This window comes from Thunnus maccoyii, chromosome 5, assembly GCF_910596095.1.
Source record: "Thunnus maccoyii chromosome 5, fThuMac1.1, whole genome shotgun sequence".
NCBI classification, from domain to species: domain Eukaryota; kingdom Metazoa; phylum Chordata; class Actinopteri; order Scombriformes; family Scombridae; genus Thunnus; species Thunnus maccoyii.
In genome coordinates this window covers 1,970,843-1,992,072 of record NC_056537.1, presented here as the reverse complement: position 1 = coordinate 1,992,072, position 21,230 = coordinate 1,970,843, and the positions used below count along the sequence as shown (strand labels likewise).

The following is a 21,230-nucleotide window of genomic DNA, read 5'->3' as shown; positions in this document are numbered from 1 at the left end:
AACTGAGGAGGACCATGATGACTGCATGTACACTAAAATAAATATTAAAACTGCACAGAATAAATAAATAAAACCACAAAATAAGACTCATGAACAGACAAGCACCTTAAAACTTTACATGCACAAAAAAAATTCTACCTTTTTAAATTATTTTATACTATCTTAAATAATTTATGTCTTTTTTGTTGTTGTTTCTAAATGTTGCTTCAGTTTAGATGGAAGAACCTCACTACACATCACACACTGGTGGTTCTGTCCCTTTTTATCCTCAGTGTAGGAAAATCCAGGTTTTAAATACTCCGGGTCGTATTTGCGCTTCGTCATCTTTCCCTCCGAACATCAATCAAATGATGGTTACCATGGCTACGGCGCGCATGCCTGTCAAAAAAAAAATGGTTGTTTTTTTTTTCAAAATAAAAGACAAGTCCAACACATCAGATGTGTGTTAAATATTATTTATTTATTTTTGACCAGCTGTCTGTGACCCCACCCAGAACGGGTCCGCGACCCAAAAGTGGGTCATGACCCACCAGTTGAGAATCGCTGGTCTACACTGCTTCCTGAAAATGTTCACAAACTTAAAAGAAAATAAAATTTAAACATAAAATCTAAAGAAACTGTCAGGAGTAAAAAAAAAAAATCCCTCAAATGACTGATCTGTGTCCTCATTTGTGATCTTTGTTCTTTTAGGTAAAGTAACTCGGATCAGAAGTGTTAAATTATCACCTTCATGGCTGCAACAGTCTGGTCTAATATGTCAGTAAATAGTGAAGGATGTCCATCCTGAGGTGACAAACAACAAATCAAACAAATCTTCAGTTTTCTGAGACATAAAACAGAAACAGCAGTAAATCTGTCTGCTGTTCTTACTTGATAAATGGTTTAAATGTTAATAAATGATTAATAAAGACTTTTCAGTTGATTTTCTGTAGATTTACTAATTGATTCATTGACTGATCGTTGAAACTCTAACAGATATGTGAGCAGGCAACTTCTGTTAATTTGACATCATGGTTTAGTGATTAAAGTGTGCAAATTAAATTTGAGGTAAAGGTTTAATAAACTGAGAGCTGAAGGGGTCTTTGAGTAACTTCATAAATAAAGTCGTCCTCTTCATGAACACTGGGAGTCGGTGAAGTTGAGCCAGAAAACCAACGACTCTGAAGAAATGAGATAAATATATCGGCACACAAATGACACATTAAAAGGAAGAAAATACTGAACAGAAACATCACATGAAGCACATTTAGATGTGATGTTTCTGTGCTTTTAATAACTAAACTGTTCTCATGACTGATCAGAAGGATGTTTGTTAGAAGCTGATTGTTATGTTGTTGTGTTCCAGGTATCTTTACGCTCTGGGACAGAGAGTCTGGAAACGCTGGAAAAAAAGATATTTTGTTCTCGTTCAGGTAAGAAACAAAAAAATCTGATGACATGTATTGATCTGTGATTCACTTGAAGGCTGGAGAAGGTTAAATGCTGGTACGCTGGAAAACAAGAGAAATGAGCTTTAGCGTGAGCCGCCCAGCGCTACGCTGAGTGTTTAACTTCCTGTAGTCGCAGTTTGCATCACAGCTGGATGACGAGTAAAGCAGAACGATGGAAGTGTTGCTGCTTGTTCAGCAGCTAAAAACTCTTTACAGCCTTCCAGAGGATGAAACTTTATGTCAGGAACGTCTGAAATTCATATTTAGAGACAGTCGTCCCTCTGTTATCAGCGAGTGGTTGTGTGTGTGCAGCCGACTGTCTGCTGGACGAGACTCAACACGCTGAAGGGTTTACTACTGAATATAATATATCTGTGCTAAAGCTAAGCTAACAACCTCCGGCTACGTTTGAAAAAATGACTTTGACTCTGTGAAGAAACTTAAACACGATCTCACTGTTGAAACATCCTGTTGAGTCTCAGCTGTGCAGCAGCAGCTTCTTCCTTCATTCAGGATCAGACTCCACTTCATAGACGCTATAAACTGTCTTACATCTCCAGCTGCAGACATTACTGCAGGTAAACATGCTGCTGCATTCATTAGGTCCTGTTCTGATTGGCTGGGGGTGAAGGGGGGGGGGCCACACCTCCAGCCAATCAGAGGAGGCGCTCATTAATAATGCAGATTTATGTAAATATCTTCAGAAACAGGCTGCTGGAGGACAGAGAAGAATCTGAGCTGTAAGGAAAGATGGATTTAGAGAAATCTAGACAACTAGAGCTAGTCACAGATATGTTTAAAATAACTCAGTATTTATAAAAAAAAATGAGTCAAAAATGGCCATAACACCAAATCTCTAAAAGTAAAACTGACTGATTGAAACGTTGATCCACAGTAGAACAGATCAGACTCCAGCATGTGAAAAAATGAAATATGAAAAACACTCTCATTTCCTTTTTTTGGATTTTGAGGCCTTTTACCCTGAAAGGCAGCAAGAAAATCATCTCACATCAGCTGCTCTGAAGGTTTTTATGTCTTATCTGATCACCTGAGTCCTGCTGAAGCAAAGTTAATCATTGTCTTTTCACTTCTACTGTTGTTTACTTTCTGACCAGTCAGGATCTTTGTAGTACAGGAAGGATTTTCACAATCTTCAAGTGTGTCTTAAAACAACAGTCAGGAGCCCAAATGAACATTAAACCTGTTTTTCTTGCTGTATTCATTCCTCCTGTTCATACTGACCATTAGAAGATCCCTTCATAATGACCTTACAATGGAAGTGATGAAAATCCACAGTCCTCCTTCTGTGCAAAAATGTATTTCAAAGTTTATCTGAAGCTAATATGAAGCTTCAGCGTCCAAATGAGTCAAATCAAGTAGATATCTTTCAACGTTACAGTCTTTTTAGTGTCAAAGTTCCTCTTTTTGTTACTATACTTCCACCTGCAGCTCAACAGGGAAACACTGTCCGAGGAAACACAAAGAGGGAATTTGATGCTAAAAAGACTGTAAATGTGTCAGATATCCACTTGATATGACTAACTCAGACTGATGAAGCTGAATAGAAGCTTCACACAGACTTTTAAATGACTGTGTGGACACACTGTGGATTTTGGCCTCCATCACTTCCATTAAAGCACATTTGAAGGATCTTTTAATATCCAGTATGAACAGGAGGAATGATTACAGCGAGGAAAACCTCTTTCACTGTTCATATGGACACCTGACTGCTGGTTTAACACACACTGGACACATCATGAAACTGTGCCTTCTACTTTTGAGGGGGAAATTTTGAGGGAAAAAAGAGAAAACTGGAAATAAGAAGAATTTAAAAAAAAAGCACCTGTGTGAGTTTCATCCGTGTGTCTCGGTCCTGCAGGTGAGTCAGTACACGTTCGCCATGTGCAGCTACAGAGAGAAGAAGGCTGAACCTCAGGAGCTGATGCAGCTGGAGGGCTACACGGTGGACTACTGCGACCCCCAGCCAGGTGGGCTCACGTATTAACAGTCTCATCCCAACTCACACTACTGGAAACGGAGATTATTACAGAGCCAAAATATTTAGATGATCAATCTGTTAAAGCTGTTTTTGGAAAATATGTGAAAGCTTGTGACATGTTTGGGAATCATGACCTTTTGTGACACGATGCTGGCTGTGATTCATGATGAATTTGGGAACTTTTTATTTGTTTATCACATTTCATACACAACAGATATTCAAAGTTCTTTACATAATGCATTAAAAAAGAACAACAACACTGAAATATTACAATGCTAATTAAAAGAATAGACATGTTTCTAATGGAAACTAAAAAGTTAAGACCAGAGACATAAACACAGGATAAGTAATAGACTACTGTAGAAATACAGTTACAGTAAATGCAGTAGAGACACCAACCAATCAAAGGTCAAAGGTCATCAGGATGTTGATTCCATCTGTGTGCAGCATCGTAGCTAAAAGCAGCTTCACCCTGTTTGTTTCTAACCCTGCTGGGTTTATTTATATTCTTCAAGGGGATCAGAAACGTATTTTGACTCGATATTTATGTCAGAAAATGGTGAAAAATGTTGATCAGTGTTTCTTAAAGTCCAAGACGACGTTCTCAAATGTTTTGTTTTGTCCACAACTCAAAGACATTCAGTTTACTGTCATAAAGAAACCAGAAAATATTCACATTTAAGAAGCTGGAATCAGAATTTTGACATTTTTTTCTTAACAAATTGCTCAAAACAATAAATCGATTATCAAAATAGCTGGCGATTGAATTTAATAGTTGTCAACTAATCAATTAATTGCTGCATATATATAAATCATCAGCAATACAATGTAATGAAATGTCTGTCTATGAAATGGGGTTTGTTACAAAGCCTTTTACTTACCTTCCTCCTCCTCCTCCTCCTCCTCAGGCCTGCAGGGCGGTCGGGTGTTTTTTAACGCGGTGAAGGAGGGCGACCTGGTGATGTTTGCCTGTGATGACGAGCAGGACCGGGTGTTGTGGGTCCAGGCCATGTACCGAGCCACCGGACAGTCCTACAAACCGGTCCCGCCGCCGCAGAACAAAACCACAAACTGCAGAGGAGGAAACCAGAAACCAGCATCTCCCATCAGTAGGTTCTGATTCTCACTGAGAGCACAAACCGTCACTGCTCGTTGTAATAGTTTCTTCTTCGAGGGCTCGTTCTTTCAGCTCAGGCGGGGATGCCTCTGTTGTAAGAGGCTGAGGGGAAACCCTGAGTGAGGAGCAGTTTGCACCTTAAGAGGCCGGTTTGCTCCATCAGATGAGCCTGTCGGACGGTAGAACAGCTTCAGAAACCTCCTCCTCTCTGCTCCTCTCCTACGTCGGATTATCAGGGCTGGACAGATTTCTCCACCATGTGTACATGTAATCAGCTTTTTACAAATAAACATGTGCAGGACAACAGACAGGAACGCTGCGTCCTCATGTTTCAAATAGTTTCATCCAAAGTTCGACTTCAACTGAAACTAACACAAAGTTACCTGTAAAAATATAAATAAGCTGATAATTTGTAGGGATGTAGTCAACCAAAGAAAATTTTGGTCGACTGAAATCGTGCATAATCTTCAACTAATCGATTAGTTGCGGGGAGGTGCGGGGGGGAGGGGGGGTTTACACATTTCTCCGTTCTCTATTTCTCTGTTTTGTGTCTTCAGGTAGGCTAACACATTGTTGCTAACTTGGGAGCTAACCCCCTTTACTTTTCCAGCATTTGGGGAAACAACAGACGTGACTTTTTTAGCATTTATTAACTGACACACTGTAGTCTGTGCTGTACATTTACTGCCAGACTGACAACTTTTCCTCTGCTCCGCTCACATCCACCATCACTTCTCTGTCGCTCACTCTTTCCCGCTCGCTACGCAAACACACTACGCAATGACGTATTACTTAACGGAGCTACGCTACCAATAGTTTCCGAGGCAACGACATAATTTGAGTAGTTGTTGAACCAACATTAACTGATGTTTAGTCCACTAGTTTTCATCAGAAACAAGTAGTGAACACAACACTGACACATGTTGAACATGTTAGCAAACAGTTGTTTATTTCCACATCCAGCAGTTACGGAGCAACATGATCCTCCCATTGATAATGACAATAATAACATGTGAGGTTCCTCAGGGTTCTATTCTTGGTCCTTCATTAAGTTTTTTGTCCACTTGTTTTCAACAGAATAGTCTGTAAAAACTACTTCTGTCATATTATCAGCTTATAAAGTACTTGTGGCTAACATGTTAGCAAACAGTTGTTTATTTCCACATCCAGCAGTTACAGAGCAACATTATCATTCATGTGGAGTCGTGTTTCTGTCCACCTGGTGAATGTGAGTCCAATATTCACTCTCTTTTAGCTCTGTTTTTACTCTCTACCAACTCCTGAGGGAAATATCTGGCTCTTTAGCTGCTAAATGCTCCACTATGTTCACCAGCTAGTCTACAGCTAACTGTGTCTGTTTGGTGCTGAGCAGGTAGTGTACAACGGCTTTTTACAGCTTTTTCTCTCTGAAAACGACGCTATGAGACGCTGAGAGTGAACCAGAACAGTAAAAGTTGCAGCCGGACAGATAAACAATGAGCTGAAACTCACTATAAAGCTCCGTAAAGCCGAGAGGAGCTGCAGAGTCTCTGATAATTCTCTGCAGGTTCATCACTACGAGACAAACACATTACACACTGACAGATCAGACATAACCGTGTCTCATAATGAGCATTTCTGCTGATGTTTTTGCATATAAGTAGTCTTGACTCCACTCAGTCGGTGGAATTTTATGTGGTTGTTATTCTTGGAGAAGTTTTTTTGACTTGAGGTCTGCAGCAAACATGTTAAAACGCCTCGAGTATCTTTAGCATCCTCAGATTATTTTAACATTTACACTTTTCTTAACTTTTTCCATTTTTTGTTCCCTTCTTTCTTCACTTCCTACATTTTCTCTTCTTTCCCTCAATTTTGCGTTTCATCTCTTCTACACTAATCTTTTCCTCCTTTTCATTTCCCTTCTTCCTTCACGTCTTTCTTAGTTTGTTCTCTTCTGTCCTTTTCATTACACACTTGCTGTGTCTCAAATCACATACTTCTGTACTTACACTTAACATCTTGAGTGCATAAGTGTGTTCACACTGAGAATTATGGGAAATGCAGTGCACTGTGAGAACCCGGATGGTGCACTCAAAACAGTCAAAAAGTTGAGTGTGGAACTATGGACACTTCTCGCCCTCAACGGTCGCCATCTTGGCTACGTAGCGGAAGGGGAGGAACCACTTTTCAAACTGGAAATGGCGGCCGGGTGCGTTGTAACTACAGTGAACATCGTCACATTATACAAATGTAAGTTATACATGTGTTTTTTAGCACTAAGCACCACTATACTGTTGTCAGATATAAGCCATCAGTGTGTTTTTTGGGTTAATTTAGCAGTCTGTAATGATTTAGTAGCGCTATCGATAACGCAAATGCTAACGCTAGCTAATGCTAATTTGCAATCGTCATTTCCGGTAAGTGCACAACAGCCGTGTTTGATTTTAGACGACACTACCCTGTAGAAATTCACGCACTACGTCAGTAATACATAGTGTACACAGTGTACTAACACAGCTACAGTGTTTTAATACATCCTGGGTTAAAAAACAATGGAATCCTCCTTTTTATTACAGAAAGACAGACAGATTGCAGGATCTCAGACTGAACTTAGGAGGGTTTTTTTTAATCGTTTGTGCCGATTGGTTGCAGGTCCGCACATGCAAACACACACACACACACACAAACATACACACATACACACAACAGGGGGCAGATGGAAACAGGTTAACAGATTGAGGTCGTGCTGCCGTGAGAGAGAAAACACACGTTAGAGGAAGGGAAGGATGGACGGTGGAAATGATAGAAAGATATAAAGGTGAAGAGATGACAAAGACACGAGACGAGGGACACTCGATACAACACGCAGCCATTTTTCACATTTTTTCCCTGTTTGGTTTTTCTGTTTTTTTTTCATTCATCCCTGCTTTTCATCATCTTTCGCTTCCCTTTTTTCTAATTCCTTCCCCTCCTTCTTTCTTTTCCTCACCTTTAGTGATTCCATGTAATCACTTCTTCTTCTTCTCATCATTAATGCGTCTTAAAGGTGCCTTCTGCAGTTTTCTTGTATCAAACTAAAGCTTCTGTTTACTCGGTATGTTTCACCAAAAGGCATCATGTGTGTCCTTGAGGTCTAACGAACATGTTGAATGAACGTCCTTCCAACCGGTGAAAAGAAATACTCAGATCCTTTACTTAAATAAAAGTACCAATACAGCAACGTACAAATACTCCATTACAAGTAAAAGTCCTACTACAGTAAAAGTACATAAGTATTATGAGCTTGATGTAGTTAAAGTATTGCAGTAAAAGTACATAAGTATTATGAGCTTGATGTAGTTAAAGTATTGCAGTAAAAGTACATAAGTATTATGAGCTTGATGTAGTTAAAGTATTGCAGTAAAAGTACATAAGTATTATGAGCTTGATGTAGTTAAAGTATTGCAGTAAAAGTACATAAGTATTATGAGCTTGATGTAGTTAAAGTATTGCAGTAAAAGTAGTGGTTTGGTCCCTCTGACTGATATATTATTATATATGACATCATTAGATTATTAATAGTGAAGCATCAGTGTTAGAGCAGCATGTTACTGTTGTAGCTGCTGGAGGTGGAGCTAGTTTACACTACTTTATATACAGTTAGCTAGTTTAGTCCAGTGGTTCCCAACCTAGGGGTCGGGCCCCTCCAAAGGGTCAGCAGATAAATCTGAGGGGTGGTGAGATGATTAATGGGAGAGGAAAGAAGAAAAAACAAAGTTCTGATACACAAATCTGTTTTCAGTTTCTGGACTTTTTCTCTAATCTTTGATTTTTGCTGAAATATTGGATCATTTGAACATTTATTGAAATGAAAGCATGTGAGAAGTTTAGAGGGAAAAATCACTATTTGGTGGAGCTGTTAACAACTCATAGACATGTGAAATGTGACCCCGACTACACACTGCTTTTTGTAAGACGTCAAAAGCCCAAAAAGGTTGGAAACCACTGGTTTCATCTTTAACAATGTGTTGTATTTTAAAAGCTTGTTATATTATCCATTGTGTCAAATCTTCATCTGAAAAGTAACTAAAGCTGTCAAATAAATGTAGTGGAGTAGAAAGTACAATATTTCCCTCTGAAATGTAGAAAGTAGCATCACATGGAAATACTCAAGTAAAGTACAAGTACCTCAAACTGTACTTGAGTAAATGTACTTAGTTACTTTCCACCACTCTTCCTTCCTCATAAAACATTTGCAAAGTTGATTTTAAATCATATTTAAAGTGTTTGAATTAATCGATTGTTTACATCCATGTTTAGTATATATTTGCAGTCTTCTTCTTCTCTGTCTTTGTCGGCACGTTACAGTTTGTTGAGCTGAAACTGACGACAGGATGAACCAAGATACAAACAAACTGGGATGCTTTCAAACAAACATAAAGCTCTCGACTGGTGGTCAAAAACAACCACAGGGTGACTTAAAGTCCTTCCTCTCTTCTCATACTATCACCTGTTCTCTTGTATTCATCTCCTTTTCTTCATTTGTCCTTTTCATTTCTTACTAACTTCTCCTTCCACACCTTTGTCGTTTCTCTTCTTCTCTTCTCATCTTCAAATCATGTCATTCATTATCTGTGTGTGTGTGTGTGCAGGACGGCGGCGGGTGGCGGCGGCGTCTCCACGCCTCGCCTCGACCGCCTTCTCCCCGACGAGAGCATTGTGAAAATGAAGAGCTTCATACTGAGAGCTGATTACGGCGGTATTTGTGTAATTTGGCGCAATTGAGACCCGTTCTCGCCGCCGCTCGTTAGCGTTTAATGGAACAGATTGAAGCGTTAATGGCGAGAGGTGCTGACACGCTGTTTGCGGGAGGAAATAGAAGGTGTCCCTGAAATAGCTCTTAACTGGGTGCTAAGTGCTGCTCCGTGTGTGTGTGTGTGTGTGTGTGTGTGTGTGTGTGTGTGTGTGTGTGTGTGTGTGTGTAATGGTCTTGACAGAAAGACTTTCTCTCTTTATTAACGGTCGTGTCCATGAACCTGTCATATTCGTCTCTGCTCGCCCTGCAGGCGTTTTTTTCATAAAAATGAAACAGGAGGTTAAATAACACTAATGACTACATGTGAACACACTGACGATCACTTACACACACACACACACACACACACACACACACACACACACACACACGCAGAGACGAGTTATTTAAGATGAATAAAATCATACTTCTACCGTCTTGACATCGTGGAAACAGCTGCGTTTTCAAACACATGCGAGCTGTTCTTCTTCTCTGCTTGAAGGTTAATAACTCAGAGCGAACAGGTGAAACACAACATCTCTCTCCCTTTGTTTGTCTCCAGCTCTGGACTGTTTTCAGCTTTGTGTCTCTGGAAGCATTTTCCGGAGCACAAAGAGCGAGCAGGCGGAGGTGGCGGCGGCGGCGTCAGGTTTTATCGACTGGCGTGTGTGTGTGAGAGCAAATAATGAAGCTGTTTACACGTTGGAAGTCATGTCAGAGACTCGCACATACCAGGCTGCTGAGCGGTATTGTTGTTGTCCGCTCTCGGCTGAATGTGAATCCTCAGCTTCTTTTGTCAGGGATCAACTCTTCCTCTTGTTTACCAGCTGTTATCCAACAGCGTTCTCACATCGAAGCAGCTTTTTGTTCACCAAGAAGGAAACATTTTTTAGTTGTTGCAGTAAAGTCAATATGAAGGCGAAGTGACACATAATCATCATCATCTTTGAACCACCTGTTGTTCAAATGAAATATATTTGAAGTGGAGTCAGTCTCCATCAGTCGTAGTTTGATGTTACATATTTTGTGTTGATTATTGTTTTATGAGATGTGCGTCATGTTGTAGGGCTACAACACCGTCTTCCCTCTGACTGTCTTTAAGCAAGTTTATTTCCCAACCAGCAGCAGCAGCAGCAGCTGTAGTTGTGAAGAGTGTTGTGGAAATTTTCTCTCGAGAAAGAGGCACATGGAGACATAAAGAAAGTATTAAACATTGTTACTTGTTGAGGCAGTTGTAGACACTGTACAATCCATCACATCATCAGTAACAATTATACAAACAAAAATACAATCATCTTGTATTTTTGGAGAGAAAGCATGTTGTACAGCTGGCCCTTTCTCTAAAGATTATATATTATATTATACCTCTCCAGAAGTAAAGCTAAAAACAGTCTGGTCCCTAAATGGACACTTCCACAAACCGTTACACCTTCTTACAAACAAGTATGGTCCTCATGGTCAATCAATAACTTCAAACATGGACATCCTTCAACTTTAGCTTGTCTAGGAACCTCCACACAGTCTCTAAAACAGCAGGCTTAAGACAAAGATATCTCTAGTTAACCCCAGAGGTCAACAAGCAATCCTCAGATAGAAACAGGTTCAAGAGTTCAACTAGACTAGGAGCAGGATTTCTTCACCAACATGTATCCCCAAAATGACAATGACATTACATCACATTCAGTTGATAACAAACATTGATCCCTTAGTTTAAAAACATTTGTAACATATTTACAAAAGATTTATGAAATGATAACCTACTATTCAGTTTTCTTTCACAAGAGACACAAAGTATTCACAGGGTTTCTCTTATATAAATGTTCTCTGTGTGTAACATCATGAGTAAAGATGCTACACGCTAGCAAACACGCTCTCAACAGCAAACAAACACGACACACTTCTGCCTGAATTAGCAGATTTATGCATGAAAAGCTCTAAAACATCACAATGTTAGTACATTCAGTTCTTCACATTTACAGCAAAAACAGTGAAAGTGCAGAAAACAGAGAACATGCAAATCCTTCGGTGAAAAGTCTGTAACAAAAACAGGAAGTAAAATCATAAAATAAGACGATCTCTATACTTCCTGCTATAATCCAAAACATTTCCCTTCATAATAAAAGATGTCTAATCTGTACATGAAACCAGATTTACCTGAAACATACTGACAACATGTCAACAACGCTTAAGGAACATAGCAAACATAACATAATTTTACTGCGACGCACACTGAAAACCTGCAGTTTAATAACAGTCACTGATTGTTGACGTACCTCATATAGTGGAGTCAAATTATCCCAAATACATCATAAAATATCTTGTGTACAATCGATGGTCGCTAACTGAGAGACGTTTACCGTCGTACATCACGCAGACAGAACAGGAAATGTTAATGAGACACGCGTCGCATCAGAGGAACCACCTGAGATGATGTTTTTAGATTTGCCGTTTTGATACAGTTTGTTGTTCTTTTCTGTTTGAGGCCCAAAGACGTAAAACTCTCCAATATTTCACAAAAACACAAAGATTAAAGAAAAGTTCTGACAAATTCATCCAAATTTATGTAGCAGAACTTTGTTTCTTTCTGTTGTTTCTATTCAATCTATCATCTGAAGACGTCTCAGATTTATCTTCATAAATCGGTTCAAACTGGCTCCACCTGAAGCAGCTACAACTATAAAATGCTGCTGATGCATCAACTCATCAGTATTAATGATGTACTTTGTTAAATGTATTTAATATATCAGTCACAGTCTGATTTTTGGCAACACAAGTACTTTTATTTTAATACTTTAGCTGGTAATACTTCTGTACTTTTACTTAAGTAGGATTTTTCATGCAGGACTTTTACTTGTAAAGAAGTATTTTTACATTGTTGATACTTTTATTTAAAGGATCTGAGTATTTCTTCCATCGCTGCCTGTGCATGTGTGACGCTGACGTACAGCATAAAAAAACGTACTTTAATGTGAAAATTGTCTGTAACTCAGATGTTAGCTCAGTTTACTTTACTTTATATATTGTATTCTGATATTTTATGCAAATCACAGGAAGTGCAAAGTATTATTTTTATTAGTAGTAGTATCAGTTTTATTTTAATACTTTAATTAAATTTAGCTGGTAATACTTCTATACCTTTAATTATGCAGGACTTGTAATGAAGTATTTTTACATTATGTGTGTATTGATACTTAATTAAAGGTAGTGATTACTTCTTCAACCACTGATGCTCTACATAGAAAACTGTGTAGTGAACAGAATACTACTAATAATACTAATATACTATCTACTATGTTCATTACACACCAGTAAAACAATGAATATAAACTGGAGAAACAAGTGTAGCATCTCTACACCGGCGGTTATCTTCGTTACCAGCTGTTGATTTTCTTCTCGATCAATCGATTGGTTGTTTGGTTTATAAAATGCTTCCTCAAACAAAAGTCCACAACCCAAAGATTCATATTTGAGAAGATTGAATCAGAGAATTTTGTCTTTTTTTTTTTCTTAAAAATGACTCAAAACAATTAATCAGTTATCAGAATAGTTTGCAATTCTTTTTCTATCGATCAACTAATCAACAACTAATGGTTGCAGGTTTAAATGATGCCAATTCAAATGTTATTCAACTGACCGACTGAAGAGAAAAGAGAGAGAAATAAAAAGATCAAGAGAGACTGAGGATTAACTGTCATCTGGATAATTATTCAGTTTAATTCTCAGGTTTATCAGTGAAGTTTGTGGATTAAACTCCAACCGAACACCGGCTCTTCATTCTCTTAGTTTGAGGAGACGTTTGGTTCTTTGTGAGCAGATCTCAGCAGCAGACCTTCTGGACTTTTCTCTGCTCTGATGTGGAAAGAAAAAGACAAACAGACGAGTGTGAGTTTGTTGAAGAAACCGGCGCTGACATCACTTCCTGTCACTCTTCCTTCCTTGCCTGTTCGCCGCAGCTGCAGATTCAAATGGACCATCGCCCAAACGACCCGCAAAGTCCAAACCAGTGGAGATCATCATCGGGAGGCTGCGGGGGACACGTTTGGCTGTGACCTCTGACCTTTAAAATCCACTTTTATCACACAGACTGTGACTTTGGTCCTCGGTTTGTCCAGGCGGCGGGCCCGTTGGGGGGGTTAAGACTCGCTCCTGAAGGTGTTTTTTCAGAGATGTTTACACCTGTCAGTTGTGTTTTTGAAGAAGCAGGTGGTCAGTTTGACAACGCGTATGATCCTGAGGAGAGACCTTCAAACTGTCCTTTCGTCTTAACCTCCCGGTGTTTCAGCGGCGCCCTCCAACTCAGCAGAACAGCTGAGGATGCGTTTGTTTGTTTGCTCCTCTCAAACTTTTCCCGGAGTTGAGTTTGTCCGTTTTGAGCTCTGCCCCCCCCCCCCGCTCAGCCAGACGGAGGCTGATGGGCTTGTCCGTCCGCATCTTCATCTCCGCTCGCCCTGACATCATCCCCGTCGTCGCCACTGCCGCCGCCGCCGCCACGCTCCGACAGGCAGATCAAGTCACATTTCTCAGCCTGGTGCACCTGAAACTGAAACGCTCTCTCCGTCCTCCTCCTCCTCCTCCTCCTCCTCCTCTTCGTCTGCATCAATAACCTGCCATCAGTGGCCACCGCCACCTCTCAGAGCGGCATGTCACATAGATGTGACTGTTGCCGTGACGATACCAATGGAGCCCAGACAAGATGGACGAGATGGATACGGAGAGATTGAGCGCAGAAAACTACCCCCCACCCTCTCACCTCAACACACACACACACACACACACATCCTCACACATGTTATAAATATGATACCAACATACATTTTAGTCAAATAAATGATAGTAAATAAATCTGATTTGTGCGTCTGACTGTCAGCAGATAAAACAATAATGTTCATGTTGTTTAAACACAAAGAACAGCTGATCCTGATGAGAACCTCTTAGTTTTGTAGGTATTTTGTAAAGCAAGCAAGCAAAGTTTCTTTATATAACACCTTTCACAAACACCAGTTACAAAGTGCTTCACAGTCAAAGAAATAAAATAAAATAAAATAAAGTCAGAATAAAGAAAAGCAAAGACACCAGATAAAATACACGTAGAGCAGATAAAATGGACAAGTTAAGATAAAATAGCACATGCTACCCAAACGCCTGTCTGAACAAACAGGTTTTAGCTGCTTTTTAAAGGAGTTTACATTATCCAAGACTATTCCAAAGCCTAGGGGCTGCTGACTGGAAGGCATGATCCCCCCCCGGGTCTCACTCAGTAAGCCCCGGGTGGAGGGTTAGGGTTTGGGTAGGTTAGGGTAGGGTAGGGTAGGGTAGGTTAGGGTAGGGTAGGTTAGGGTAGGGTAGGTTAGGGTAGGTTAGGGTAGGGTAGGGCAGGGTAGGTTAGGGTAGGGTAGGTTAGGGTAGGTTAGGGTAGGGTAGGTTAGGGTAGGGTAGTGTAGGGTAGGGTAGGTTAGGGTAGGGTAGGTTAGGGTAGGTTAGGGTAGGGTAGGTTAGGGTAGGGTAGTGTAGGGTAGGGTAGGTTAGGGTAGGGTAGGTTAGGGTAGGTTAGGGTAGGGTAGGTTAGGGTAGGTTAGGGTAGGGTAGTGTAGGGTAGGTTAGGGTAGGGTAGGTTAGGGTAGGGTAGGGTAGGGTAGGTTAGGTTAGGGTAGGTTAGGGTAGGTTAGGGTAGGGTAGGGTAGTTTAGGGTAGGGTAGGGTAGGGTAGGGTAGGTTAGGGTAGGGTAGGTTAGGGTAGGTTAGGTTAGGGTAGGGTAGGGTAGGTTAGGGTAGGGTAGGGTAGGGAAGGGTAGGTTAGGTTAGGGTAGGGTAGGGTAGGGTAGGGTAGGTTAGGGTAGGGTAGGTTAGGGTAGGGTAGGGTAGGGTAGGGTAGGTTAGGTTAGGGTAGGGTAGGTTAGGGTAGGGTAGGGTAGGTTAGGGTAGGTTAGGGTAGGGTAGGTTAGGGTAGGGTAGGTTAGGGTAGGGTAGGTTAGGGTAGGGTAGGGTAGGGTAGGTTAGGGTAGGGTAGGGTAGGGAAGGGTAGGTTAGGGTAGGGTAGGTTAGGGTAGGGTAGGTTAGGGTAGGGTAGGGTAGGTTAGGGTAGGGTAGGGTAGGGTAAGAGCTGGACTAGTGGTGTAGGGGTGCAGAGTACAGTTTACGGACGGAAAACCAGATTGAAATGTGTCAAACACTCTGTGCAATTCTAATCTTTGAACCAGTTGTTTCTCCACAGTCTTTTCTAAAATTTAAAGTATTGGACAAAATTGATGACCAGATGATGGTGATCGATGAAAGATACTATAATTCATCCTCTGGGGACCATGAATGTGTCTACAAACAGAAATCTGTTTGATAGTTGTCAAAGATATTCTAGTAAAGAACAAAAAAACTTCACAGTGGCAGAAGAGGAAAAGTCAAAATGATCACTAACCTCATTAGGATTCATCCTCTGGGAACCACGAATGTCTGAACCAGATTTTGCGCCGCAGCATCAAGTAGACATTGTGATATTTCACAGCATGAGTGAAAACTTTAACCTGCTGGTGGCGCTACGTCGGTAGGATTCAACCTCTGGGGAACATGAATGTCTGTACAAAATGTCACAGCAGTTCATATGAAAACTGTTGAGATATTAGAGTCAAAAAACAATTTGTGTTCTCGGTTTGACTGTTTTGCCAGTCAGCTGGAAGTTTGAGGAAAGAGACAAAGAAGACGTTTCTCCTGCAACCTCAGTTATTGATCCAACGCAGCCAGGAAGTGATTCACAACCGTGGACGTACTGACAGAATATAATATATAATACTGTTTATATATATTTTATATACAGCACCAGTCAAACGTCTGGATATGTTGGTCAAAACGGACAGACTACGGCTACTTTCTGTTTTCTTGTGACAACTTTTATTTTAGGCTCGGTTCAGCATACTGTTCATTTTTCCTTAACAACAACAACAACAACACACTTTTTTTTTTTTAAGAATTTCTCTTAAAGGGGCAGCGCTCCAACAAATGCAACATCCTCTAATGACAAAATATGACACCCTTACAGCCATGTGATGCCTAACATGTTAGCAGAAATGTTAATAGAATAAAAGAATAAATATAAACATCTATAATTCAACTGCAAACATTTTCAATTGAAAACAACCTTTTGCCAGTTTTACCTTTTTCTTCTAAGGCTCAACAGATTCACCTTCCTGTTCCCCTGAATGAGAGAACTGGTACCGTATATAAACACTGGATAACATCAGCAGGATCATGAAAGCTTTTACGGTGGAAAAAGTCTCGTAGAATTCATTTATAAATGTTATAAAAGGGATTTTATCTTAGTTCGAGATCAAAATAAAACCTTATTAAATCCAAGCTATCCACAGTGAGGTTGTAAACAGATGATAGAAAGGCATGATGGTGAATTCTGTTCAATCAAAAGCACAAATTATTAAATAGATTTATTGCTCTGTATGAAATAGGCTCCTGATAATAAGTCGGATCAATCAAACAGCTTGTTTAACCTGTAGTTTATCTGCAAAGTGTCATTTTTTATATACTATTTATAATCCCAGTTTAATATGAGCCTCAGATTAACCAGGATTTTAGTGATTTTTTTGTGTTTTGTGTTTAACAAAAACATATAAAACTCAGTCACACTGATGAGAATCTGTTTGAAAAAATACAAAGTGAAGAAACCTGCAGACAATCATCAACCATCTGTGCCAGGAGCAGTGACATCCATCCATATTTTCTGTCACACACACTAATTCACACACTAACCCCCCCCCCCCCCCCCCTTTCTCTCTGCAACACACACACACACACACACACACACACACACACACACACCCTGCAGATAATAACAGCTGAAAGTTGGACTTGACACGAATCAACATCACTCCTCCGCCGTCTGTCCCCCCAATCAATACTTCCCCTTAACCCCCCTCCTCTTATTATCAGCACTAATCTATATCTCTTTGTCTCGTTTTCTTTAGAGTCGCCCTTCTTCTTCACTCCCCGTCTTTTTTCCTCCAAATTACATTAAGGACAATCCCGTGTTTTCGGGAGGTAACGAATGTAAAATGACCTACATCGGAATTAGACAGAGCGAAAGCGGGACACGGGAGCCAAAGGGCAACCCGGAGACAGAAAAAAAAGTGGGAGAGTCAGAAGAAAAGAAGACGGAGAAGAAAAGGAGAAGGAGCGTCGATTGGAAGTTGATTGTGGAAATTTCACTTTTGCTGCCTTTTTTTTTTCTCTTTCGGACAAAAGCGACAAAGAAAAAGAAAGAAGAGGAGGAGGAGGAGGAGGAGGAGGAAGAGGGGGGGAGGCATGAAACACAAATGTCTGAGAGTCCTTGCGGGCTTCTCGGCGTCCACACAAAAAAACAAAATGGCAGCGTTAATAAAAAAGCGATCACTAATGCTCGTCTCAGACGTGAGGGCCGCGGGCGTCGGAGGCGTGGAAGCAGCGCCGGCATTCTTCAGGAAGCCGTGGTTCTTTTGTGGGGCCATGTGTCACGCTCAGAAACTTCCCATCCCCGAAATGTACTCTCACAATAACGGGGCATGAGTGGAGAGTGTTAGGCTTTTCATTTGAACGGGGCCATTAACAGGACGGCCTGAAAGGACTGGAAATGAACCCATGGTTTGCTCAGGCCGGGACGCTCTCTGCACCTCTTCTGCTTCTTTTATTTTTCTTTCAATTCTTCTGTCGCTGACCCCGAAGCCCCGTTATCATCTGCTGCTTCAGGCGCCGCACGGCCGAGCTGGAAGAAAAGCTCAAAGTATCTTTACTACTGTGTGAAAATACTTCATTAGTAGTTTTTATATATATAAATCTGTGATATTCCTTATTTTTACCTTCTCATGTTTGGATCCAAACCAACAATGAACTGATCTACTAACAAGTGTGTGTGTATCAGGGATGTGCAGAGAGCCCAGTATTTGTATTTGTATTTGTTGAGGCAGCAAAATTATTTGTATTTGTATTTGTATCTATTTATACACCCATAACAGCGTTTAACATGTAGGGAGGAACTTCAAAGGCGATTCTTGCTTTGCACTTTTCATTTATTGCCTATTTTTTTTTACAACCTAACTTTATGGAAAGAAGAAGAAGAAGGGGAAGAACAGGTTATGGAGAGTCCCTTTGAGAGCGCTTTGCACGTGTCAGTAGCTCAGCTGTGATGTTAAAATTAGGAAACGTGCGTCATGTAGCGGGTGGATGTGACTCCCCTCGTTAAGACCTGCTGGTAGATGTAACAGCGGAGCAGAGGAGAGACACTGCGTGCTGGTATTTGACACGGTTCTTCCCGAAAACAAATAATTTGTATGAAACAAATATTCGTAAAAAAAAAACCCATTTTTTGTATTCGAGCACATCTCTAGTGTGTATCAAAGCCTGATATATCTTCTTATATATTCGTCAGTGAGTGAAACCGCTGCACTGGGTGACATGTTCCTTCATCATGAAGAGTTTGATCACGTTAGTTTGTTTAGAAACGGCTCCAGAGACTAACAACAGCATCAAGTTTACAGTCTGTGGAGAGTATTTCCATGTTAGGACCACCGAACATGAACGAGGACGCTGGGTGACACGTTCCTTCATCACCACGAACTGTTTGTTCTGTGCTGTAGTTTATTTTGACTGTCTTGTCTTCGGTGATGGAAGTGACAAGCGTCTCACATTTGAGGTGGAAGTTGATGGAATAAAGGAGACCAACAAAGAGAAATTTGTCTTTGTATATTTATTAAAGCTTTTGCGCAAAAGGACCGAAACCTACAAAGCGACAGTCAGCGACCGCCGAGGAGTCGATGCCGAGCATCATCAGAGTTTTTACATGCATAAGAACAAAGAGTCAATAGTTACATTCAATGAGGGGAAAACACATCAATGATTAAATGAAGGCATTTCCCTAATGAAGGCTCAGATTAACATGAAAGGGTTAATGTGCAAGCTGGGTTATATTTCAACCTACATCATTAAATACAGAAATGTGGTGCTCAGATCAGGCATCTGTATTTAGAAAGACAGTTTCATTTATAGCATCAGGGGCAAAGTTCAGCAGCCACAGAACTGTAAACCACAGAGAATCACACTTACACGCAAAGATTATTCACTAAATCCTCTACAATATTCAGGAATGATATTGGACTGGTCACTGTTGCTGCTAAAATATTAAAATATTATTGAAATGTTCCAGCAAACTCAAGTTCCTGTTTTGCAGATCGAGGCTTTTTGACTTTTCTCTGGCGTCGTCATAGATACGGTCAGTGTCATTATATCTGCTCTGCTCGGTTCAGCGGTTTGACAGATTAATTTAGGGACAAACTGCAGGTGATGCAAAATAACTATTATTCAGTATTTATTAAACTCATTTTTTTTAGAGATGAATTCAGTTTCAGAAGCTGCATCATATATGTACAATATCATCAATGCTCCTCAGATAACAATGATCCACAGTCAGTATCACTGTAACACCAGGGCCAACGTGCCTCTAGTGAATAATGTAGCCAGAAGTTCCTTTTATCACACTGCTGCTGCTGCTGCTGAACACCCGGCTTTAAAAAGTGAGAGAGGCTCATAGAAGTCAGGTGAGGATTTATTTATGCAACACAAATGTAGAAAGAAATCTGCAACATCATTACTTTATCTGTCAGATTGTCCTTGTATGTTGATGTGGGTGTTATTATTATTTTATATTTAAATTGTGGTGATGTGTTTTTGGATTTTAGGATTATATATTGTTGAGTTTTTATGTTTCTTTGTCTTTTAACATCATGTTGGAAATATTGTTTTCACTTCAGATTGGATTTGTGTTTTTGTGTCTGTAAACCATAAATCAGACTGTGGAAGGAAAGTTTCTCTGAGTTGAAGTTGTGAACCTACGAGCAGGATTTATGACATCACGACTCGTTCGGAGCCAATCGTGATCCAGTATTCAACTTACACGAGTGTGACACTGAGAATAAACTTCACAGTGAAGGAGGAGACATCTGGTGTCCAGCGGGAAAACTTTACAAACTAAAAACATGGGTTTTTAATGAGGGAGAAGGGGGAGATTTTAAGGATTTTAACGAGATAATTTAACTTTTTTTATGGAAAAACATATACAAGCTGAGTTTATAATAAACATCCTCCGACATGTCTGAAGGGAATCTTTAACAATCTGAGTGATAATAAGAGAAATCTCCTGCTGCAGCTGACTAGTGATGCGTCGTCGTCGTCGTCTGGCGTCTTTCTGGCTGCTTTTTCGACTCTGTGAGTCACTTCCAGTGTTTTTCCTCACATGTCGTCCATGTTGGCGAGTGTTTGTGTCAGCTGAGTGTACTGACAGCTTCACAGACGATCTGTAGCCAACCGAGGTGGGAACTATTAACCACAGCACTGAGAACTGACACTGCCAATGTAGTTCTCTGTGTGTGTGTGTGTGTGTGTTTACATGTTTCAGTTCACTCCTGAGCTCCCAGAGAGGCGTGAATGATTGTGAATCAGAGCACATTTATATATCACCTCATACATCCTGAAAGAGAGGTGGACACACATTTACTGCTGTTGCTTTCTTCCTTCCTTTAACCTCCTTTCTACTAAACCTGCTTCACATGAACATGAACTTAGACGATAAACGTTTGGATCCAAACCAACACTGAACTGATCTACTAATCAGTATTGTGTGTGAATCAGAGCCTGAGACACACGGCTGCACTGGGTGACATGTTCCTTCACGTTAGCTTGTTTAGTCCAAACACTAATAACTGCGTCACGTTTTCAGTCTACAGAAAGTATCTCCGTGTCATTAAGAAGCCGTGTCACATGTGTGAGGATGCTGCTAGCTTGTTGTGTTTACAATGTGTGTGTCAGAGTCTGATCAATAAGACAAGAGTGAAAAAAAATGGTGATTTGTTTAGTGTAAAGAAAACCGCGTCCTTGTGCATACGCGGTGGTGTCTTCCTGACACGAG

At 40.4% G+C, this 21,230-nt stretch overlaps 1 protein-coding gene across 5 annotated transcripts in view; it reads left to right on the top strand.

Annotated features, from left to right (window-relative positions):
- cadps2 (Ca++-dependent secretion activator 2) overlaps positions 1 to 21,230 on the top strand; it is a 261,245-nt gene that overhangs the window by 147,793 nt on the left and 92,222 nt on the right. For all 5 annotated transcript variants that reach the window (XM_042410740.1, XM_042410739.1, XM_042410743.1 and 2 more), the window contains exons 9-11: positions 1,346 to 1,412; positions 3,310 to 3,418; positions 4,338 to 4,538. In XM_042410740.1, the coding sequence (XP_042266674.1) occupies positions 1,346 to 1,412; positions 3,310 to 3,418; positions 4,338 to 4,538 (377 nt within the window). The remainder of the gene's footprint in view (positions 1 to 1,345; positions 1,413 to 3,309; positions 3,419 to 4,337; positions 4,539 to 21,230) is intronic.